This window comes from Heptranchias perlo, chromosome 10, assembly GCF_035084215.1.
Source record: "Heptranchias perlo isolate sHepPer1 chromosome 10, sHepPer1.hap1, whole genome shotgun sequence".
NCBI classification, from domain to species: Eukaryota; Metazoa; Chordata; class Chondrichthyes; order Hexanchiformes; family Hexanchidae; genus Heptranchias; species Heptranchias perlo.
Window position 1 is genome coordinate 61,712,924 of NC_090334.1, and position 25,413 is coordinate 61,738,336.

Consider the following 25,413-nt stretch of genomic DNA (forward strand, 5'->3'; position numbering starts at 1 on the left):
ACTCCCACCCTCCCACCTCCTCTAACCTTTTGGGGGGTAGAGGGAATTTAAAGGGTAGGTTCGTTTTTATATTTTGTTTTCAGGGACTTAACTCCTGGACCTAAGATAAATAAGAAGCAAAAAGTCATCCAAAGTGGGACGTCACCAAGGAAGAGGTAAGTGATTGGTTGGTGAGTATTTTCCTGCTGAATTTGTCTAAGGTTAGAGTTTGTGGATTCTAGGGTCTCTGTTGTGTAGTGGGGGACTGCTGTTCAGCAAGGGCCCTTGAGTATACCTTTTAATTGAAGTGAAATTGTTGGGATTCATTTAATTTGAATTAATTAGTTAAAGGGTAAGTCATGTCAGGACAGCCCAGCCTCGTGTTATGCTCTTCCTGCTCTATGTGGGAAATCAGGGACCCTTCCGGTGTCCCTGACGACCATGTGTGCGGGAAATGTATCCAGCTGCAGCTACTGACAAACCGCATTGCGGCACTGGAGCTGCGGATGGATTCATTATGGAGCATTCGCGATGCTGAGAACGTCGTGGATAGCACGTTTAGTGAGATGGTCACACCGCAGGTAAAGGTTGTACAGGCAGGAAGTAAGTGGGTGACCTCCAGGCAGAGTAAGAGGAGCAGGCAGGCAGTGCAGGGGTCCTCTGTGGCCGTCCCCCTCTCAAACAAATATACCGCTTTGGATATTGTTGAGGGGGATGACTTATCAGGGGAAGGCAGCAGCAGCCAACTTCCTGGCACCAGGGGTAGCTCTGCTGCACAGGCTGGGAGGAAAAAGAGTGGAAGAGCTATAGTGGTAGGGGATTCTATTGTAAGGGGAACAGACAGGCGTTTCTGTGGCCGTAAACGTGACTCCAGGATGGTTTGTTGCCTCCCTGGTGCCAGGGTCATGGATGTCACTGAGCGGCTTCAGGGCATTCTCAAGGGGGAGGGGGAGCAGGCAGAGGTCGTGGTCCACATTGGGACCAACGACATAGGTAGGAAGGGAGATGAGGTCCTGCATCAAGAATTTAGGGAGCTAGGTAGCAGATTAAAGAGCAGGACCTCAAAGGTTGTAATCTCTGGATTACTCCCAGTGCCACGGGCTAGTGAGTATAGAAATAGGAGGATAGAACAGATGAATGCGTGGCTAAAGAGTTGGTGCAGGAGGGAGGGTTTCAGTTTCCTGGATCACTGGGCCTGCTTCTGGGGAAGGTGGGACTTGTACAAGTCGGACGGGTTGCATCTGAACCAGAGCGGGACAAATATCCTTGCGGGGAGGTTTGCTAGCACTGTTGGAGGGGGGTTTAAACTAACTTGGCAGGGGGATGGGATACAGAGTGGAGCTACAATAGGGGGTGATGTGCAGCCAAATATTGAGAAAAAAACAAGTCAGCTTGGAAGACAGGGCAAATATGTAAGAGCAAGGCTGGATGGCATCTATTTTAATGCAAAGAATCTTGCAAATAAGGTGGATGAACTGAAGGTGTTGATAAACACATGGGAGTATGATATTGTTGCTGTCACAGAGACATGGTTGAGGGAGGGGCAAGACTGGCAGCTCAATATTCCGGGGTACAGAATCTTCAGGCGAGACAGAGGGGGAGGTATAAGAGGAGGGGGGGGTCGCAATATTAATTAAAGAATCAATTACTGCCATAAGGAGAGATGATATATTAGCAGGTTCCTCAAATGAGGCCATATGGGTGGAGCTTAAAAACAAAAAGGGGGCAAGCACTTTGATGGGAGTGTACTATAGGCCCCTAAACAGTCAGGGGGAGATAGAGGAACAGATATGTAGGCAAATCTCAGAAAATTGTGCAAATAATAGGGTAATAATAGTGGGGGATTTCAACTTCCCCAATATTAACTGGGATACTCAGAGTGTAAAAGGCTTAGAGGGTACAAAATTCTTAACGTGCATCCAGGAGAGCTTTTTGAGCCAGCATGTAGAAAGTCCTACAAGAGAGGGGGCGGTACTGGACCTAATTCTAGGGAATGTGGCCGGCCAAGTGGAAGAAGTGCTAGTAGGTGAGCACTTTGGTGACAGTGACCATAATTCAGTGAGATTTAAGGTGGTCATGGAAAAGGACAGGGAGGGGCCGGAAATAAAGGTTCTAAATTGGGGGAAGGCCGATTTTAATAGGATAAGGCAGGATCTGGCCAAAATGGACTGGGATCAGCTGCTTGTAGGAAAATCCGCATCGGAGCAATGGGAGTCTTTCAGAAGGGAGATTGAGACCATACAATGGCAACATGTTCCCGTAAAGGTCAAGGGTGGTTCCAAGAACTCCAGGGAACCTTGGATGTCAGGGGATATACGAGAATGGATTAGGAAAAAAAGGAGGGCTTTTGGCAGATACAAAAGGCTAAGGACGGAGGAAGCCCTAGAGGAGTACAAAAAGTGCAGGGGGATACTTAAAAAAGAAATTAGGAGATCAAGGAGGGGCCATGAAAACACACTGGCGAGCAAAATAAAGGAAAATCCTAAGATGTTTTATAAGTATATTAAGGGTAAGAGGATAACTAGGGAAAAAATAGGGCCCATTAGGGACAAAAATGGCAATCTGTGTGTGGAGCCGGAAGATGTAGGAGGGGTTCTAAATGAATTTTTTGCAGCTGTTTTCACTGTGGAGAAGGACGACGTTGACATTGAAATACGACAGAGGGACTGTGATATACTCGAACATATTAACATCGAGCGGGAGGAGGTATTGGCGGTTTTAGCAGGCCTAAAAATGGATAAATCCTCAGGCCCGGACGAAATGTATCCCAGGCTACTGTGTGAGGCAAAGGAGGAGATTGCGGAGGCTCTAACACATATATTCAGAACCTCTCTGGCCACAGGGGATGTGCCAGAGGACTGGAGAACCGCTAATGTAGTACCATTATTCAAGAAGGGGAGTAGGGAAAAACCGGGGAACTACAGGCCAGTGAGCCTAACATCAGTGGTAGGAAAATTATTGGAAAAAATTCTGAAGGACAAAATTAGTCTCCACTTGGAGAAGCAAGGATTAATCAGGGATAGTCAATATGGCTTTGTCAAGGGAAGATCATGTCTGACTAATTTGATTGAATTTTTTGAGGGGGTAACGAGGCGTGTGGATGAGGGTAACGCAGTGGATGTGGTATACATGGATTTCAGTAAGGCCTTCGATAAAGTCCCGCACAGGAGACTGGTCAAGAAGGTACGAGCCCATGGAATCCAGGGTGCCTTGGCACTTTGGATACAAAACTGGCTTGTTTTCCTTGGAGCAGAGGAGGCTGAGGGGGGACATGATTGAGGTGTACAAAATTATGAGGGGCACAGATAGGATGGATACTAAGGAGCTTTTTCCCTTCGTTGAGGGTTCTATAACAAGGGGGCATAGATTCAAGGTAAAAGGCGGGAGGTTTAGAGGGGATTTGAGAAAGAACTTTTTCACCCAGAGGGTGGTTGGAGTCTGGAACTCACTGCCTGAGAGGGTTGTGGAGGCAGGAACCCTCACAACATTCAAGCAGCATTTGGATGAGCACTTGAAATGCCATAGTATACAAGGCTACGGACCAAATGCTGGAATATGGGATTAGATTAGACAGGGCTTGATGGCCGGCGTGGACACGATGGGCCGAAGGGCCTCTATCCGTGCTGTATGACTATGACATCACTAGTCACATCCCGCCAATTGGAGTACATTCCCATTATCCCTACTCACTGTCTCCTAACCAATTCCCTACCCACGTCAATAGGATAGCTCCAATTCCACACGCTCTCATTTTTGCGAACAGTCTCTTGCATGGTTGGTAGTGGAGAAACGAAGCTGGGGTCATCTTTGCATTCCAGGATGAGCCTGGAGTAGCGAGCAGCTTTGGCAGAGGAGAGCAGGGTCCGACAGTGCTTGATATGGTCCAGCCAGATCAGCTGCTGAATGGTTAAACCAGTTAGGAACATAGGAACAGGAGTAGGCCATTCAGCCCCACGAGCCTGTTCAGCCATTCAATTAGATCATGGCTGATCTGTATCTTAACTCCATCTACCCTTCTCCATTCCATAACCCCTAAGAAAAATCTATTAATCTCAATTTTGAAATTTTCAATTGACCTAGCCTCAGCTTTTTGGGAGAGAGTATTCCAGATTTCTACTACCCTTTCTGTGAAGAAGTGCTTTCTGACATCACTCCTGAACAGCCTAGCTCTAATTTTAAGGTCTTGTTCTGGATTCTTCCATTAGGAGGAAATAGTTTCTCTCTATCTACCCTATCAAATCCTTTGATCATCTTAAACACTTCAATTAGATCACCCCTTAAATCTTCTGTATTCAAGGGAACAACCTGTCCACCTAATTTAACCCTCTCAGCCCCGGTATCATTCTGGTGAATCGGTGCTGCACCCCCTCCAAGGCCAACATATCCTTCCCGAGGTGTGGTGCCCAGAACTGAATGCAGTACTCCAGATGGGGTTTAACCAGAGCTCTGTACAGCTGTAACATAACTTCCACTCCTTTATATTCCAGCCCTCTTGGTAAAGGCCAACATTCCATTAGCCTTTTTAATTTTTTTTTGTATCTGTCCATTAGCTTTTAGTGATTTCTGTACTTGGGTCCCTAAATCTCTCTGCTCATCCCCAGTTCCTAGCTTCTCACCATTTCGAAAATACTCTGATCCATCTTTTAGGTCCAGTGGATGACCGCACACTTTCTCTCACTGAACTCCATCTGCCACCGTTTTGCCCACTCACTTAATCGATCAATGTCGCTTGGCAACTTTCTGCTCCCATCTACACTATTTACCGTGCCACCTAACTTCGTATCATCAGCAAACCTAGGTACACGGCTCCCTGTTCCTTCATCCAAGTCAGTTATAAACATAGTGAAAAGCTGTGGCCCCAGTACAGGTTCCTAGGGGACACCACTAGTCACATCCGCCAATTTGAGTACATACCTATTATCCCTACTCTGTCTTCTACCTCCTAACCAATTCCCTATCCAAGCCAACAGATTGCCTTCAATTCCATGCGCTCTCATTTTTGTTAGCAGTTTCTTATGTGGTACCTTGTCGAATGCGTACAAGTAGTCCATATAAACAACATCCATAGAGATACTTCCTTATCTACCACATTAGTTATCTCAAAAAATTCAACTAAGTTCATCAGACATGACCTGTTTACGCCATATACATTCAAATCTATGCCCCTCGGACTTAAGGGAGCCATACAAGGGGGAACGGCCAGGCTGGAAGAAAGTAAGGGTTTTACAGGGGGCAAGGGCATCAAATGCACAAGTGAGGGAGTGATTGAGCAGATTTGATAGCTGCAGAAGTACCATGACGAACGGAAGGCCAAAGACTAGTCAGTTGGGATTAACTAACAACAACTTGCATTTATATAGCACCTTTAAGGTAGGAAAACATCCCAAGGTGCTTCACAGTGGGGTTATCAGACAAAAATGGACATGGAGACAAAGGAGATATTAGGAGGGGTAACCAAAAGCTCGGTCAAAAGGGTGTTTTGAGAATGGCCTTGAGAGGGAGGTGAAGTGGCAGAGGGGTTTAGGGAAGGAATTCCAGAGTGTGGGATATATATGGCTGATGGCATGGTTGCCAACAGTGGGTGAAGAGAGGTGGGGATGCATCAAAGGCTAGACTCAGAGAAACAGAGAGCTTACAGGGGTTTGTAGGTCAAACTTACCATTTTAACTACTTCAGGGTACGTCTGTTCTGTCAAGATTCCTCGTCCTACTGCGACAAAGTCCACCAGTTCATTAAGAGTAGAGCGTTTGTACTCCTTCATTTTAAGATCTCCTAATGAATCCATGAAGTCAAATACAACGCAACACTGTTGTAATTTCTTCTGGAAGAGTACAGCCTTTTCAGTTGTGGAAACGTCTGGAAGAGGGGTGAGAAACAGACTACATTTAGGTCGAGTGTGAATCATAGCAACTTGCCCAGTTGAGAGCAAGAATATTTTCATTTTTAAATGCAGCTTAAATTTCAAAATATAATTTGTATTAGTGCAAGCAAAAAGTCACAGTAACTTCCCACTCAAACAAACCATCAACAGAAAAGCAAATCAAAAACAATTCTAGGCTAGACTTTTTTTTCTTGTGGAACCTACTGATCCAGATCATCCTCGGTTCAAGTTCAAAAGAAATGTGCAAGTTAGCTCAGGGAAATATTGACTCAGTACTTGATTCTTACCCCTACAGATCACCAAACTATACAAGTATATCAATGTCCAGTTTATTTTTTAAAAACTTAGCCACTGCAACACTTCCACTGTTCCAGATTGCCCCTCTCTTCAGTCAACCCTCCCACCACTACTAAAGAGGACTCAGATTCCATAGCTATTTCAAGCAAAGCTTGTGAGGTTTGATAACAGTGGGACACCAAGTGATATACTAAGGTAATGGTGCCTAAACAACACTTTCTACTGGGATACACAAGTTCAGCATGAAATCCTAAAGAAAATTCATATAAACTGCAATTTGAAATTGAGCCATTAGTGGGCAGAATTGACAACATAAAAACATTAACAATTCTTTCAAGTGTAAATGTAAATGAGAACTAGAATGCCTTGCCAAATACAAATTGCTTGGAATCAAAACAAAATATGTAAATCCTCATCAAGCAACCCAGTATGGACATTGTACCAATGCTTGTACAGTACTTTCATTCCTTTACCTTGCTACTTGTTCCTCCCTTTCTCAGTCTTCACACTCCGATTTCAATAATATAAATGGCACAAATGTAACTTTTCAAAATCTCTATGCCCACTTGAACAGTGAACAAATCGCACAATACAATTTAAAATTTCATCCATCCAAACCTTGACTGCATCTGGAGATCATATACTACCAACACCTAGTGTTCAACGGCTCAAAATACAATCTACAGACATAACCAGGGTTGAATCGACAATGGAGTCTGTATTCTACTGTTGCTTTTAAAAGCAAAGCTTGGTGACACCTAACCATTATCCAGCCTTTGCACTTGCTCTTTTCAAACTTAGGTGGTGCCTTACACTATAGCCTTGACCCTACACCTAGCTTTCTCAATAGAAAGCCTTAAAATAGGTACTTCTGTGACAATCTTAACCACTGTAAACAATTTTACAACACCAAGTTATAGTCCAGCAATTTTATTTAAAATTCACAAGCTTTCGGAGGCTTCCTCCTTCCTCAGGTGAATGTTGTGGAATTTTTTTCCACAACATTCACCTGAGGAAGGAGGAAGCCTCCGAAAGCTTGTGAATTTCAAATAAAATTGCTGGACTATAACTTGGTGTTGTAAAATTGTTTACAATTGTCAACCCCAGTCCATCACCGGCATCTCCACATCAATCTTAACCACAGTTACAGAGTACTAACATATCACTCTAAATCATTCTGCTTTTCTCAATTATTTTTCTGAAAAGAAATCAAACCCAGCTTGGTGGCAGCAGCCCATGTAGTTTTAACATGGGGTTGGAAGGAGTACTCCTGCAACTCCCATCTCCACATTCAAGCAAGTATATTTTAAACACTTATCTTGTTGCGGCCTTCAAGGTCCACCTGTTAAGCTGCACGTACACCTGGTTTACCTGAACACAGCCAGCCTGGCACCAGCTGCATTCAGGGCAATCCAATATTGTGGCGGGGGCTTCAAACATGAGTTAGGCCCCTTATTTGAATATGCAAAGGACCTAACGCCCATTTCAGGAGTCAGCCCTGAACAACGATTTTTTTTTGCCTACACCAATATGGCAGGCAGCGCAAACTGTCTCGTAATGAACATGCGCCTCCTGCCTGCCATATTGGAGGTTCAGGAAGCTGTTTAGCACCTGAAAAACAGGAGCTGCGTGGTTGAATTTTCAGGCCATGGCGTGCAGACCATTTACAAGCCTGAACAGTACCGCTGAACAAGAGTGTATCCGAAGCAGACCCTAAATTTGTTATACCTGTAAAGTAGTTTGAACAAAGATGTTTATCATTTCAAAACATGTAGTGAAATAGATTTCGTATGTTGAAATCTAAAATACCGTGCAAGTTCCACTGCTACACAACATGCATGACAAAACACCACAATTAACTGTTGCTTGAAAGGTTAGGTTTTATCCTGTGCTTGAAGTAATGAGCAATAAATCTCCATGGATACCTAATCAATATTGAAAACCATTGGTTACATCTTAATACATGTGAAAGCAATAGTTCATTTACAATTCCTGTGTATGACTTCTACATAGGTTTTGATAACTGGGCTGAGAGGGTTAAATTATGACATGGTGCATAAATGTGGCTTGTATTCCCCTGAGTTTACAAGGTTGAGGGTTTATTTAACTGAAGAAGTGTTTAAAATGATAAAGGGATTCAATAGGGTAGAAAGAGAAAATATTTCCTCTGGTAGGGGAATCCAGAACAAAGGGGACATCTTAAAATTGGTGCTAAGCCATTCAGGAGTGAAATCAGGAAGTACTTTTTCCACACAAAGGGTAGTAGAAATGTAGAACCGTCTACCCCAAAAAGCTGTGAATGCTGTGTCAATTGAAATTATCAAAACTGAGATTGATAGATTTGTGTTAGGTAAAGGTATCAAGGGACATGGAGCATAGGCGGCTAAATGGAATTGATGTGAGAGTGACTGCCCTTGACATCAAGGCAGCATTTGACCGAGTGTGGCACCAAGGAGCCCTAGTAAAATTGAAGTCCATGGGAATCAGGGGGAAGACTCTCCAGTGGCTGGAGTCATACCTAGCACAAAGGAAGATGGTAGTGGTTGTTGGAGGCCAATCATCTCAGCCCCAGGGCATTGCTGCAGGAGTTCCTCAGGGCAGTGTCCTTGGCCCAACCATCTTCAGCTGCTTCATCAATGACCTTCCCTCCATCATAAGGTCAGAAATGGGGATGTTCGCTGATGACTGCACAGTGTTCAGTTCCATTCGCAACCCCTCAGATAATGAAGCAGTCCGAGCCCGCATGCAGCAAGACCTGGACAACATCCAGGCTTGGGCTCATAAGTGGCAAGTAACATTCGCGCCAGATAAGTGCCAGGCAATGACCACCTCCAACAAAAGAGAGTCTAATCACCTCCCCTTGACATTCAACGGCATTACCATCGCCGAATCCCCCACAATCAACATCCTGGGGGTCACCATTGACCAGAAACTGAACTGGACCAGCCATATAAATACTGTGGCTACAAGAGCAGGTCGGAGGCTGGGTATTCTGCGGCGAGTGACTCACCTCCTGACTCCCCAAAGCCTTTCCACCATCTACAAGGCACAAGTCAGGAGTGTGATGGAATACTCTCCACTTGCCTGGATGAGTGCAGCTCCAACAACACTCAAGAAGCTCAACACCATCCAAGATAAAGCAGCCCGCTTGATTGGCACCCCATCCACCACCCTAAACATTCACTCCCTTCACCACCGGCGCACTGTGGCTGCAGTGTGTACCATCCACAGGATGCACTGCAGCAACTCGCCAAGGCTTCTTCGACAGCACCTCCCAAACCCGCGACCTCTACCACCTAGAAGGACAAGAGCAGCAGGCGCATGGGAACAACACCACCTGCACGTTCCCCTCCAAGTCACACACCATCCCGACTTGGAAATATATCGCCGTTCCTTCATTGTCGCTGGGTCAAAATCCTGGAACTCCCTTCCTAACAGCACTGTGGGAGAACCGTCACCACACGGACTGCAGCGGTTCAAGAAGGCGGCTCACCACCACCTTCTCGAGGGCAATTAGGGATGGGCAATAAATGCTGGCCTCGCCAGCGACGCCCACATCCCGTGAACGAATAAAAAAAAAATGTACAGATCAGCCATGACCTAACAGGCAAAATAAGCTCACGAGGCTGATTGATCTACTCCTGTTCCTATGGGTCAGTACTGGACAGTTGCTGGCACCAGTGGAATTGTCCCACAGCATTGGTTACCACCTCAGGACAGAAGGGGGAGAAAATTCTCCTCAAAAGAAAAAACTTCCCCTATGGCTCACTTAGTTTGTCCAGTGATTATTGAACTGTATGGACCAGAAAAGTCCCAGGTTTGATCCCTGCTCTGTAGTGCTAGCTGGCCCTGGCCTCAAAAGGTAGTACTCTGCCAAAAGTAGCCTCAGTGCTCCCAAGTCAGGGAGTGCGAAAATAAAACAGGGCTCCCATTCCTGATGGTCAGTGGCCCCTGCTGGAAGTATGAGGACAGAACCAAGCTTGCCTTCGATGAGACCTCTGTAGTTGAATGGGCTACCATGACAACCAGTCAAGACTCACATGAAGAATGGGCAAGGTACTGGATAACAAATAGTACATGTGCACTTCAGCAAGGACTCAATGCATTCAGGAGAGGAAGAGAAGAAACTGAGGGGAAAATTGGAAAGGGAAGGTTAAAATTTCTGCAGAAATCTTCGTAGTGTAACTCAATTCCTATGTGGCTCAGCCTTCAACCATCCAACCTATGCTCAATTACCTGAAATTCTATAATCCAACTTTAACACTGCTAATAAACCATAATTTGCCCTGCCATGAAAGAAGATAAAATTCTAATATTAAACAATGTTAATGAAGTCACTTTTATTGATTTCAAAGCACATAAAGGAATAGTAAAAGTAACAGCTGCCTTCAAGCGAGTAATTATGTAGCACTGTACAGCCATGCTTCATTATGTATGATAACAGAAAGAATAACAGCTGATAACTGCAGCTGTTCAGTTTATCTAGAAGAGGCTTCTCTCTGAGGTAATTAAGCCTGTCAATGTAGCTTTCTACCCTAAAGACAGGCTATCTGGATGGAGGATAACCAAAAAAGTCAAGTAACTAAAATAAAAAGATCAGAATGTAAACCAAAATTCAAACATTATTCTTATTTCTTTATATACACTTTTAGGCTGTAGGGCCTAAAAGTGTAGGATCAGAGAGACATGTTTAAAGTTATAGATTTTTATAACAGTTCATGTACTTAAATTAACCCAAATGTATGTATGAACACCAGTGCAGTGAACCAGCAAACAACTTGCATTCTGAATAACTCCAATGAATCTGCATATGACCATTGCTTACTATGCTGCATTTCTATAATCCTCACTTATTTTACCAATATACACATCATCTCACTGCACTTACATTTTTTCCATGTTTAAAATCATAACCTCTTAAAAATAACATAACTAAGCAGCATACTAGAAAGAGAGAAAAAAATTAAACATTTATAAAACTGAATAAACTATGGATTATTTGTGCATAAAGAAAGTGGAAGTGACTTGTGTACCAGAACAAGAATGTACTCAAATATGCTTAATTATGCAAATGCCTGATTACAATCTGTCATTAGCACAGCAGGCTGCCATTAGCCACTTAAAAGACTCCTTTCTGCGTCATAATTAAACAAATTACCCCAAGATCAACAGCTGGTAGGAAGGGAAGGTTGAGGGTTAATTGTGCAAACTTCCATCTCCTTTGTTGGCTTTTAATGGATTTGAAGAAAAATAAATGGCATTTTATTTAAACCTATGATAAGACTAAACACACAAAATGTTTTGATCAATGTTGTAGATTTAAAATGTGATGAGTCTTTATTCACTCCCTCAACACCAAAGAGAGGTCTGTTCTGAAATAGGCAGAATGCAGCCATGTAATTTTACACCCAGATGCTGACATTCAACATCACTTAATTGTTCATTCTATACAGCTTTAACTCAAATCTGATTCAGATTTTTTTTTTTAAAAAAAGAGCAAATGGAAAGCCAAGAAAGTGCTAACCCAAACTAACCAAGTGGCTTCTCCCTACCAGTTGCAATTCAATGTTCTCTGCACCAATTCCAGGCTCCACAGCAGCACCTTGGCATTCAAGCTGCACGAAAGTAGAATGCAGAATGTTGCAATTGTTCAAAACGAACAGCATGTCATTTCAGAAAATAAAAGTAGAAATACTAGAAATATGAAACAAAAACAGAAAACACTGGAAATGTATAGCATTTCAATCAGTATCTGCCATGCTAATCCGATCTCTTTCACGTGCTGACCAACTGGTTGGACATTTCCAGCATTTTTGTCTTTTATTTCATCATCGTATACCATACTAGATGCAAATATCAACTGGGTAAGAAATTACACCTTCATTTCACATCGTTCACCTGACGAAGGAGGAAGCCTCCGAAAGCTTGTGAATTTAAAATAAAATTGCTGGACTATAACTTGGTGTTGTAAAATTGTTTACAATCATTACATATTGGCAGTTTAAGTACAAATTAGTTTAACTTAAGAACTGTCTTCTGCATCGAACTGCCACCCTTACTCGGTCTGCCCTACATGTGACTTCAGTCCCACACCATGTGGTTGACTCAATGCCCTCAGGGCAACTTGGGGCAGACAATAAACACTACTTTACCCATGTCACCCACATCCCAAGAACAATTTCAAAAAGTGGAATAAACTTCTCGGTAGGGTAATCAATTATAAAACAGTTGGATGCTGTGATTGGAAGAGAGGCACGATAGATTCTTTCTGGATGGAAGAGCTAGGATAGCCAGTCTTCCTTCACATCTACATATCTAAGTGATGGTTGAAAAACAGTACCAAAAGCTCTAAACTACAAGAATTTGTGAAGACATCATATTGCTGCATTATCAAACCTGGACACACATAACCTGTCACTGACAAATTTGGATGGATACATTATACATTCTGAATCCTAAATCAGTATATTCTGGATTGTTTTGCAAGTTTAATAAATCGTTTAATTTACTGCTCCAATAAAAACAATCTCAGTACTGCCAGGAGTTTCAACACCAAATAGGTGTTGGCAACATATTTATCTGACCATTGCAAAGACAAATAATAATTCAACATCTCACATTGTTAATTTGCTTTATTTTCTACTTAAAATGTATAATGCCTTCAAAATAGCTCTATTCTTTCCATTATATCTTACTAGAAATGTTGTACAAAATAGTTTGCACAAGCATTTGGTAATGTCATTCATAATTCAATAGTATTTCACTGCCAAGAAATGCCAGAAAGTCACTCTCTAAATAAATCAAATGAAATCACTTAAACCAAAACTATATTTAATTTCACTCAAGTAGAGGATCTATAAAATATTTTCTGCATTAGTGACTGCACAAGTTACAATTACCAAGGCTAAATTCTGTTGTGTACTATTTAATGTTCCAAGAACACCTAGGAGAAGTGCATGTGCTATAAAATGCAAATTGTAAAAACTCAGTTGAAAAGGTACAGGGAAAGGGCAGCAAAAGGAGATTAGAGTGACAGTTCTGATGTCACACTAGTACTGCTGTTGCCAAGGGAAGCCAAATGGCCGCCTCCTTGGCTGAAATTTCTAAGATTCTTATTGACTATTTTTTAAGACATATTTCAATCTTCTGAACTGTATACAATGGGGCCCCCCCATGACGGTTCAGCAAGCTTATTCAGTGAGTCACTGAGCAATACAAACCAAGAAAATCCATGGTTCGATCACCAATTACGTGCCGAATTAGCTAATTGCCTAGGTAGCAGTATAGCACGTCAATTGGCCTCAGAGTCCTCATGAGGGGAGGAAAACTAATCATGATTCCTACTTCTGATTGCCATCCAATGGCTCATACTGTAAGTGCATGTGGACACTTGATGAGGATTGGATTGGCTGTGATGTCTGCCACATTGGACTATGTGGCTATTTACATGTGAAAAAAAGTCATGATGTGGAGATGCCGGTGATGGACTGGGGTTGACAATTGTAAACAATTTTACAACACCAAGTTATAGTCCAGCAATTTTATTTTAAAATAAAATAAAATTTTAAAATAAAATTGCTGGACTATAACTTGGTGTTGTAAAATTGTGAAAAAAAGTGTCACTTGGATAAGGTACACTATCACAGTGAGGAATCAGCACCTATTTGGCTGGAGGAAGCAAAAAGTCACAAGTCAATTGTGGTTACCTCACAAGCTGAGATGATTATCACTATATGGTAGGCTGTTTATGACATTCTATTTATAAACACTTAAAAATTAAACTGATTACAGAGTAAAAACTGAAAAATAAATTGCCACTGATATTGAAATCCAAGAGTGTCAGTTCATTTTCTCTTCCCAGGGAGTAATTGTTCAGCCTCAGGTTAAGATCTATTAACTCAGACCAGACCCAGTGACTTTTTGGATTTCTAAGAGAGCCACACCACAAGATGCATTTATTCTCTGAACTTTGAGCACTTAGATACCATTTTATTTTTCTTGTCAAATCAACTCTGTTGCGGGTTTTTTTTTGAGGTCAGTCAGGTTCCCAACATGTGGAGAAGCCCATCACCATGTTTGAGTGTCTCCAATTCAAGCTACTACAAAATTTACATTCACCTGTAAGATTTCTGTTTGCCCAATACAGAGCACACATTTGCTCATTGTAGGGACACATCTCTCACCAACCCAAGTCCACCCTAAGTGCTGGCAGAGGTACTATGGGAGTTAAAGAGTCAAAAACCTCACAGCTTATCAGAGTAAGACATCAGTAACACCGTGCTGGCAGAGTCTGCACCTTTGGTGTCTACCTGTTTTTTTCTTCTCCTAGGATCCTGGACACGAGTTCTGGGCCTGCTTTGCTTTGCCAGTTTTTCATGCTTCCATTTCCAGTTGCCTTAAACCTCCACACCACCACCACCCCCCCCCCCCCCATCCCCCCAAAGGTGACGGATGGGTCTCCTTCTTGAACCGCTGCATGTAATGGTTTGATACAACTTGAGTGAATTGCTAGGCCACTTCAGAAGGGAGTTAAGTCAACCACATTAGTGTGGGACTGGAGTTACATTTATGCTAAACCGGTTAAGGGCAGCAGGTTTCCTTTCCCAAAGGATATTAGCGAACTAGTTAGGTTTAATGACAATCCAGCAGCTTCCTGGTCATTTTTTTTAAGTCACAAATAGCAATGGTACGCTTGACTTAAAACCAAGAAAATGAAGTTTGTGAACGGGAAATGAAGCATGATTCTTATAGCTTGTTGAATTCTCTTTTTTAAAAAAAAGAAAAACTTTTATCAGTGCTTGCATATGGCTGGTCAATGTCTTATTTTGCCATTTCTGTGATGAGCATGATATCTGCAGCAGCTATGACAAAAGTTTTACTCTTGTAATCAGCAAAGGTGCAAATAGTTACAGCTGTATAAAAATTCTGAACTAATTCTACTGCGGAAGATTTCAGTCATCAACATAATCGGACACGCGGCAATTTTCAAATGCTCCAGATTCCAATGTAAAATGTCATCTCTGTGCTGATATCAGCACAAAGACCTTGTTTTTAAAGCAAAGGCTCACGATTCTTTGTTGAAAATGTTCATATTGTGGCAAGTGGAAAATTACAATGAAAAGCTTCTGGATCTGTCGAAAAATTGTCAAGCACTGCTCTTAAGCTACAAGATATTTTTCCTTGTCAGTATACACTTTCTTCCTTTTTTTTAGAAAAACCAACATAACTGACAAGTTTTGACCGAGTGGAAACAGGACATTAAATACATCTCAAAATGTCTGGTAGATACTATCTGCAATTAGTAGGTTGCAATGTAATTTTTGTTTAGCTTCTTCTTTGCCCACTAAGGTGCTGATTCAAGCTTAACAAACTTTCAGCGTGTGCTTTGGATAACAATGAGACCATGACTGCATTTTTAAACCTTAAGTTGTTTCTCGGCAATCAATATTCATGACTCAAACAAATAGAGCGGACTTTCTAATAGGCTATTCAGATTGCTTGAATATAGGAATAAGGATGGCATACATTACTACTGATCATTTTCATACATCTTTATTGCTTTATTGATTAAAGACATGATGCCAGAGGTTATCAAATACTGCTAGGTTGAAGTCAAGGTGGTCCTTGACAACTTTGCAGGTCTGAATATATGCAAGACTGTAATATCTAAATTCATTCTTTTTAGGCTAAAGCCTGCTTCATGATTAATATATTTTAAAATTCTGACATTACTGAACAAGTAATCTTTAAATGTGAACTATTAGTTTATATATATAAAAAATAAAAAGTCCTTGCAGAAGATTATTTGTTTTGCACAACAATCGCATGATTTTGTACAAAGCATGAAAGCTAAGTGATAGGAACAGATGGTGCGTTTGGGTTTTCCAACCACAAATCCAGCCCGCAGGGCCAAGACTAATTTGCCGAAGTCCCGAGTACATGTTCGTAATCACGTGAACTTACTGATTGCCTAATATCAAGGAACGAACACAAGGGCAAGTCCTTAACGAGGACAATTGAAAATCTGAATATGTTCAAGTCATTGAGATAAGTGACAGACTATTAACTAGGGAAGGGGGGGGAATGGAAATGACAATTATATCATATCCTGTGATTGTGTTACAACCCAATATTCAGTATCCCTTAATTTAAATAAAAAACTCCTCATATGCAAGCTATTTACCACTACACCACTTGTATGTCAAACTCATTTCAACCGTAACAAAATTACTAACAATTCCATTTAGTGTATCAGAATTAGACATCGCCCACCAGTCTGAGGTCTGGGACTGGCACTGTTCTTGTGTGCTAAATTCGGTTAGGATAGCACATTTTATTTTGTCATACTCAACTCTTGCCATTGGGTACAACTTAGATACTGAAATTGTATCTAATTTCGGGCACTGTATGGTGGAGTAGAAAACAGTAATACATTGTGCAAAAAAACACAGCCTACAAAAATGCCTACAAATGGGTCAGTCGGTCTGACACAAATGACTAAGTTGGAGGGTTTTGCAGGCAAAAAGGTAATATAAAAAGGGAATTGTATCAAAAAACAAGTGGGAAAAGTATTGTAAAAAAAAATTAAAGCATCCAAGCAGATGAGGGAAATAGGTTACACTAAGGGAAGGGGAATCCATGCAAAGTACTACTTCAGATAACTTTTTCTTGCAAGTATCTGTAGCAGCAGCTCTGAAATGAACTTTCAGTAAACATTGCTCCTAAATGTAAAACGAAAAGAAGTTTTGACCCCAGAATTGCTTAAACCCATTTCCTCTATATATCTAATTATTTTACATCAATCAGTAGGTCTACATTATGTTGTGGAGAACATACCCAGACATGGGCACAGAATAAACCGAGGATTACAATGGATTCAAGATCGGAGGCCCAGAAGTAAGTGCTCCATTAAGGCCTTATGAACCAGCATTCCCTATTCTTGCCAGTGGATGTTAATGCAACAATTTCTATAGTTAACAATATAGGGTTGTTCCCAATTTCAGCCACAAGATGGTGATGTAAAAATGGATAACTGCAAATGTAGCACCGTCTAATTGGTTTCTGCACATTGCCACTTGGTGTCTGGAACTGGACTAATGTACCGTACAACATAACACTCCAGCACAGACACCCCTTCCAGGACAACCCAATGCCTATTATCAGTATTACACGAACAACTTAAGAACATTTTTTCCAATCCGAAATGAAAAGTGGGAGGCTGACAAAAGCAATGGAAAGACTAAAAGAAAAATTGAAGAAAATTGATAGTTACAGGAGACAAAGGATAGAAGGCAAAAAGTTACATAACCCGAAAAGAGAACGCACAAGACTGATTAACCAGACTAAAAAATTTAAAATGCCAAGCTGCAGGGTCAAGAACTGTTAGTTTTTCCTCAGTTATAATGTGTACTACTTCCATGTTTTTTTTTTGTTCACAAATTTCCAAAGACTAGACTACATCAATTGACTAAACTTCACAAAAAGTTTACAAATTTAATTTTCTGAAATGAGTGTCTATGTTGTTCTGCAATTTCTAATAACATATTGTTATATGACTGGCTACCCAGGATTGGACAAAACCTTGTAAACTGATCCTTCCAACCAGCCAATAAAAGCACCTTGTTCACTAATTTCTGTGTCTATAAAGTACAGAAACCTCTTGCAGTTTTTCTAATATTTAAAAACACGATCAAATGCACAAATCACATCCAGAACAAAGCGTTCACTTGATTGGCAACTCATCCACTAGCCTAAACATCCACCCCCTTCACCATGGCTGCAGTGTGTGCTATCTACAGGATGTACTGCAGCAGGGGTACGGTAGCATAGTTGTGTTACTGGACTATTAATCCAGAGAACGCGAGTTCAAATTCCACTATGGCAGTGAGAATTTGAGTTCAAGAAGGCGGCCCACCACCACCTTCTCAAGGGTAACTAGAGACAAGCAATAAATGCTGGCCTTGCCAGGGACACTCACAGAATGGATTAGAACATGGATAAGTCTTCAGGTGAGCACCAATAACACAAGGGCTTTCTCTACCCTTCAATGCTAAATAAATAGCAATTTATGGTTTAATAGTGAGCGATATATCCAATTACATATGGTAGTTGGAGTACATGATCTAATATTCACATCAGCTTGAATGCTAATTATCTGGCTTTATTCAATTTTACCTACCTGTCAACTCCAACCTTCAGCACTAACTAAAAGTGACATCCTTTGTGTATTTCACAGCCTTATGTAAATACATTATTCTAACAGAATTCAGCAACTGGGGATTACACTAATTAGTAGCCCAAATATATCTTGTCCATCAGGATTTGACAGGTTGTATAGTGCTAAGCTAGAATGCGAATTAGCCAATGCAAGGAAAATGCAAATGTCTTTTAAGTCATAGTTGCAGATGTTAGCTATATTCACATTGTTATTAGGAAACTGGTGATAAACTTGGCATGCTAACAAATGACCAAACACCATGCGGGGAATGAAAATCAAACAGGGCACATAAAGGAAAAAATTGCCCAGTCATTAACTGGTGCAGCTTGTACAAAAGTAATGGACAACTCGAGGAGCTTTCATTTCAGGCTGAATGCAAGACCAATTCAGTCCAAGCTAGTTTGTTTCTTAAAAATGTCCAAGTTATACCTTAATCTGCTAATTATAGATTTTCAGTTAATGCTTAAAAGAAAAGTTATAAAAATAATTAGCTCACCAACAGAATCATTTAACCTTTTTTAAAAAAAAGCTATATGCTAGTCTGTTCTGGAGAAACACAGTGCCATAACTCAGAGCCCTAATTCCTGGAATCATCACAGTTGCTCTTCCATGAACCCTCTTCAAAAGTTGCATTCCTTTTGAAGGCTGGGTATCCAAAACTGTACACAATGTTTCAAATATGGCCTCACCAATAAATTTGTACAAAGTTAGAATGAATTGTTTCAACAATGCTTTGAGATACATTCCAGTAAATGATCACCCTTTGTAGATATATGCAAGGGTGGGATACTGTCAATCAATGGTCAACAATCAACCCCAGATCCAAGCTGTGTTCCAAAGCACGCTAATCTTTTCTTAACCAAAGATGCTTACTTTTTCAATAGATAATTGAATTCAGTTGAATAGGCCTAGCTCTCCCAATGACTCAACTGGTTATCCATTCAGACCGAGGTTGCAGATTTCACCCTCCACTAAAAGCTTACTTCAATGATATTAGTAGGCAGGACAGCAGTCAGGGCACTACAAATGACCTCAGTGTCCCTGGTTTGGGGGGAGGGAGGGGAAACCATATTGCTCTCCAGCAACCCCTTTCTGGGAAGTGCATGTGGTATGGATGTCGAGAGCAGACAGGATTTGGCTCAGCTGTAATGGTTCCCCATAGTAAATAGCCTCACTGTCTAGATTCACATGTGTGAACAGAGTAGACCATTCAGCTCATTGAATCTGTCCCACCAATCTATGAGATCATGACTGATCTGTAGCTCGATTCCATTTACCTGCTTTTGTTCCATATCCCTTGATACCCTTACCCAACAAAAATCCATTGATCTCAGTCTTGAAAATTTCAATAAACCCAGCATCCATAGCCTTTTGGAGACCGAGTTCCATGTTTCCACTACCCTATTTAAAAGTGCTTCCTGATTTCACTCCTAAATAGCCTAGCTCTAATTTGATTGTGCCCCCTTGTTCTGGATTCCCTCACCAGAGGAAATAGTTTCTCTGTATCTACCCTATCGAATCCCTTTATCATTTTAACCACCTCGATTAGATCACTTCTGAACCACCTAAACCTTAAGGGAATACAAACTGAATTTATGCAATCCGTTAGCAAGAATTGTTGAATAGAGTGGGTAAGTCATCGAGCGCTGTACTGGCAGAAACCTGCAAGTTCTTTCCCACCATCTTAGCTGGGAAATAGAGAGTTATTTATGGTGAAAAATATAATTTCTATTTCAACACTGCCAATGGAGCACAGATGTGTCCAGCTCTACTGGACAAAGTATATACTGCACAATACTACCAAAGCACAGATGATCAACTGTTAAAATAATAGCAATGGGATTGAAATGGATGCTTTAAGTTATAATGACAAATAACCTTCCCTTTGGATAAATAGTTTGAAAGTGTGAATTAAGAAGTTGCACTGTAAAAAGGAAAGCAGCAGAAGTCATTTAATGTAGACAAATACAAATTCATGAGATTGGGAACGAATAAACAGTGGCATCATTCCAGAGGATACAAAAGTCTCAGATTCTATAGCAAGAGGGCATAGCCTTAAACTTAGGAGAAGGAAGTTGCTAAGATAGTTTAGGTTTAACTACATTACACAGAGGGTGTGAACGTATGGTCAAGGAAGCAATGAGTTGACTGCATCAAGCAGGATAAGTAGCTGGGGAAAAATTTGATGGAGGAGTATGACAAGTATAATAGATACATTTTCTGGATGGTCTTTTCTGGCCCTGTACGTTCTATTTCTTATAACTTCTAACAAGCAGCAAAGCTATCCTTCTGAAATAAAAAGTGCTGCGGAGTGCTGATAATCATCAAGAGGGAGTTAGTGAATGCAGGGGATGCCTTATTTGATTGGTAACAGGGGACGGTAGCAGAGTGGTGATGATACTGGACAAGTAATCCAGAGTCATGAGTTCAAATCCCGCCACGGCAGCTGGGGAATTTAAATTCAATTAATTAAATAAAATCTGGAATTAAAATACCAATATCAGTAATGGTGGACATGAAACTACTGGATTGTCGTAAAAACCCATCTGATTCACTAATGTCCTTCAGGGAAGGAAACCTGCCGTCCTTACCCGGTCTGGCCTATACGTGACTCCAGACCCACAGCAACGTGGTTGATTCTTAATTGCCCTCTGAAGTGGCCTAGCAAACCACTCAGTTGTACAATCTTGCGAAAAAAAATCATAATAAGAATAAAACCGGACGGACAACCCAGCATTGGACCACTAGGCACCGGACACGACAAAGGCAGACCAAGCCCAGTCGAGCCTGCAAAGTCCTCCTCACTATCATCTGGGGACTTGTGCCAAAATTGGGAGAGCTGTCCCACAGACGAGTCAAGCAACAGCCTGACATAGCTATGCTCACAGAATCATACCTTTCAGCCAACGTCCCAGACTCTTCCATCACCATCCCTGGGTATGTCCTGTCCCACCGGCAGGACAGACCCACCAAAGGTGGCGGTACAGTGATATACAGTCAGGAGGGAGTGGCCCTAGGAGTTCTCAACATTGACTCTGGACCCCATGAAATCTCATGGCATCAGGCCAAACATGGGCAAGGAAACCTCCTGCTGATTACCACCTACAGCCCTCCCTCAGCTGATGAATCAGTCCTCCTCCATGTTGAGCACCACTTGGAGGAAGCACTGAGGGTAGCAAGGGCGCAGATTGTACTCTGGGTGGGTGACTTCAATGTCCATCACCAAGAGTGGCTCAATAGCACCACTACTGACCAAGCTGGCCGAGTCCTGAAGGACATAACTGGCAGACTGGGCCTGCGGCAGGTGGTGAGCGAACCAACAAGAGGGAAAAACTTACTTGACCTCATCCTCACCAATCTACCTGTCGCAAACGCATCTGTCCATGACAGTATTGGTAGGAGTGACCACCGCACAGTCCTCGTGGAGATGAAGTCCTGCCTTCGCACTGAGGATACCATCCAACGTGTTGTGTGGCACTACGTGCTAAATGGGATAGATTCAGAACAGATCTAGCAGCTCAAAACTGGGCATCCATGAGGTGCCGTGGGCCATCAGCAGCAGAATTGTATTCCAGCATAATCTGTAACCTCATGGCCCGGCATATTCTTCACTCTACCATTACCAACAAGCCAGGGAATCAACCCTGGTTCAATGAGGAGTGCAGAAGAGCATGCCAGGCACAGCACCAGACGTACCTAAAAATGAGGTGCCAACCTGGTGAAGCTACAACTCAGGACTATATGCATGCTAAACAGCGGAAGCAACATGCTATAGACACAGCTAAGTGATTCCACAACCAACGGGTCAGATCAAAGCTCTGCAGTCCTGCTACATCCAGTCATGAATGGTGGTGGACAATTAAACAACTAACGGGAGGCAGCGGCTCTATAAACATCTCCATCCTCAATGATGGCAGAGCCCAAAGACAAGGCTGAAGCGTTCACAACCATCTTCAGCCAGAAGTGCCGAGTGGACGACCCATCTCAGCCTCCTCCCGATATCCCCATCACAGAAGCCAGTCTTCAGCCAATTCGAATCACGTGGAGTGAAATCAAGAAACGGCTGAGTGCACTGGATATAGCAAAGGCTATGAGCCCCGACAACATCCTGGCTGTAGTGCTGAAGACTTGCGCTCCAGAACTAGCCACGCCTCTAGCCAAGATGTTCCAGTACAGCTACAACACTGGCATCTACCAGACAATGTGGAAAATTGCCCAGGTATGTCCTGTCCACAAAAAGCAGGACAAATCCAATCCGGCCAATTACTGCCCCATCAATCTACTCTCAATCAGCAGCAAAGTGATGGAAGGTGTCATGGACAGTGCTATCAAGCGGCACTTACTCACCAATAACCTGCTCACCGATGCTCAGTTTGGGTTCCGCCAGGACCACTCAGCTCCAGACCTCATTGCAGCCTTGGTCCAAACATGGACAAAAGAGCTGAATTCAAAAGGGCAGTCATTCTCCCCTCCCCTCGACATCAAGGCAGCATTTGACCGAGTGTGGCACCAAGAAGCCCTAGTAAAATTGAAGTCAATGGGAATCAGGGGGAAAACTCTCCAGTGGCTGGAGTCATACCTAGCACAAAGGAAAGATGGTAGCGGTTGTTGGAGGCTAATCATCTCAGCCCCAGGACATTGCTGCAGGAGTTCTTCAGGGCAGTGGCCTCGGCCCAACCATCTTCAGCTGCTTCATCAATGACCTTCCCTCCATCATAAGGTCAGAAATGGGGATGTTCACTGATGATTGCACAGTGTTCAGTTCCATTCGCAACCCCTCAGATAATGAAGCAGTCCGAGCCTGCATGCAGCAAGACCTGGACAACATCCAGGCTTGGGCTGATGTGGCAAGTAACATGCGCGCCAGACAATGACCATCTCCAAGAGAGTCTAACCACCTCCCCTTGACATTCAAAGGCATTACCATCGCCGAATCCCCCACCATCAACATCCTGGCGGTCACCATTGACCAGAAACTTAACTGGACCAGCCATATAAGTACTGTGGCTACAACAGCAGGTCAGAGGCTGGGTATTCTGCAGCGAGTGACTCACCTCCTGATTCCCCAAAGCCTTTCCACCATCTGCAAGGCACAAGTCAGGAGTGTGATGGAATACTCTCCTCTTGCCTGGATGAGTACAGCTCCAACAACACTCAAGAAGCTCGATACCATCCAGGACAATGCAGCATGCTTCATTGGCACCCCATCCACCACCCTAAACATTCACTCCCTTCACCATCGGCGCACTGCGGCTGCAGTGTGTACCATCCACAGGATGCACTGCAGCAACTCGCCATGGCTTCTTCGACAGCACCTCCCAAACCCGCGACCTCTACCATCTAGAAGGACAAGAGCAGCAGGCACATGTGAACACCACCACCTGCACGGTTCCCCTCCAAGTCACACACCATCCCGACTTGGAAATATATCACCGTTCCTTCATCGTCGCTGGGTCAAAATCCTGGAACTCCCTTCCTAACAGCACTGTGGGAGTACCTTCACCACATGGACTGCAGCGGTTCAAGGCGGCAGCTCACCACCACCTTCTCAAGGGCAATTAGGGATGGGCAATAAATGCTGGACTTGCCAGCGACGCCCACATCCCATGAACGAATAAAAAAATATAATATCCATATTCAGAAAAAAAAAGTGGCTAAACCTTATTCAGGAAACTACAGGCCGGTCTTGCATCAATAACTGGTAAAACAATGGAACCAACTATCATGAGCAAACCCGAAGGATATCTAACAATTATACACATGGTAAACCTTTCAAATGAATTGAGTGAGATTTGAATACATAAATCTTTAAAAGTGAAATGACATTAATAATGCTGTAATAAAAACTGCATGTGTGATCCTAGGAAAGATATATGGATAGATATAGATATGGAGGACAAAAGCAAGGAGGTAATGCTAAACCACTGAAAATCATTAGACAGACTGCAATTAGAACACTGTCTACTTTTGGGTTATTTACTTTAGAAACAATGTCAAGGCCATGGGTGCAAAAGAGATTCACTATGATACCAAGGATGAGAAGCTTTAGTTACAAGATACTAGAGTTCTTTTCAATAGAGAAAAGAAGATTGGAGAGATCTAATAAACATGTGCAAAATTATGAGGTTTTGAAGAGGCAAATTAGGAAGTGGTGAGTATAAATTTAAGGTAACGACAGATAATGAAGGGAGAGGTTACAGAATTTTTTATTTATATATATATATATATATATATATATATATATATATATAGAAACAGAGGGTTGTTAGGACATGGACTGCACTACCAGAAACAATGGCAGAAGCAGAATCCATAATAGCTTTTAAGAGACGTGGATAAATATTTGAAAAAGAAAAAAAGTAAAAAGGTATGGAGAATGGGACTATGAACAACTGACATAGGTGCTGTAAAATTCTATGATGCTATGAATAAATAACAGGGTTCAGAAGGAGAAGATCCTGCTTGACCAACTTCCTTTACTTTTTTTTTGAGAAAATACCCCAAGTCAACAGTGGAAAATCATACGCTGTACTAAAAAGTAGGAATTCAAGGTAAAACTTGTGTGTAGATATGAAATTGGCTGAAGGAACAAAAGCAGCAACAATTGTTGGAAGATTAAGGGGGAGAAAGTGTGTGGAATCAGAAACAGTATAAACTGGTCAAATTTGCAGATGATAACAACTGTAGGGAGTGCATAGGAAGCAACCATAAGAGATGAGATCTCAAAAAAGGCAAAACAGTGGCAGATGGGAATTCAATACAGACAAATCCAAGATAGTGCACTTTAGATGTCGTGGAAATATCAAAAAAGAGTAGTAATGGATTGGGAGATGATGATTCAGCATTTAACAAACTGTACAGGTGTCCAGATCAGGCTGCTGTGAGTATGATGTTCAATTTTAATTAAGATATTCAAGCCTTGGATGACATGCAATGAAAAACCACGAGGTTGATGCTGGGTGTCAAAGGATTGAGTTATGAGCCAAGACCAGAAAAAGTGGGGCTCTTTAGAGAGGGGACCTTATACAAACATACAAGA

The 25,413-nt window shown here is 42.1% G+C and overlaps 1 protein-coding gene across 1 annotated transcript in view; it reads right to left on the reverse strand.

Annotated features, from left to right (window-relative positions):
- ppp2r5eb (protein phosphatase 2, regulatory subunit B', epsilon isoform b) overlaps window positions 1–25,413 on the reverse strand; it is a 112,554-nt gene that overhangs the window by 54,067 nt on the left and 33,074 nt on the right. Inside the window, exon 2 of the mRNA XM_067991921.1 lies at window positions 5,639–5,835. Within this exon, the coding sequence (XP_067848022.1) occupies window positions 5,639–5,835 (197 nt within the window). The remainder of the gene's footprint in view (window positions 1–5,638; window positions 5,836–25,413) is intronic.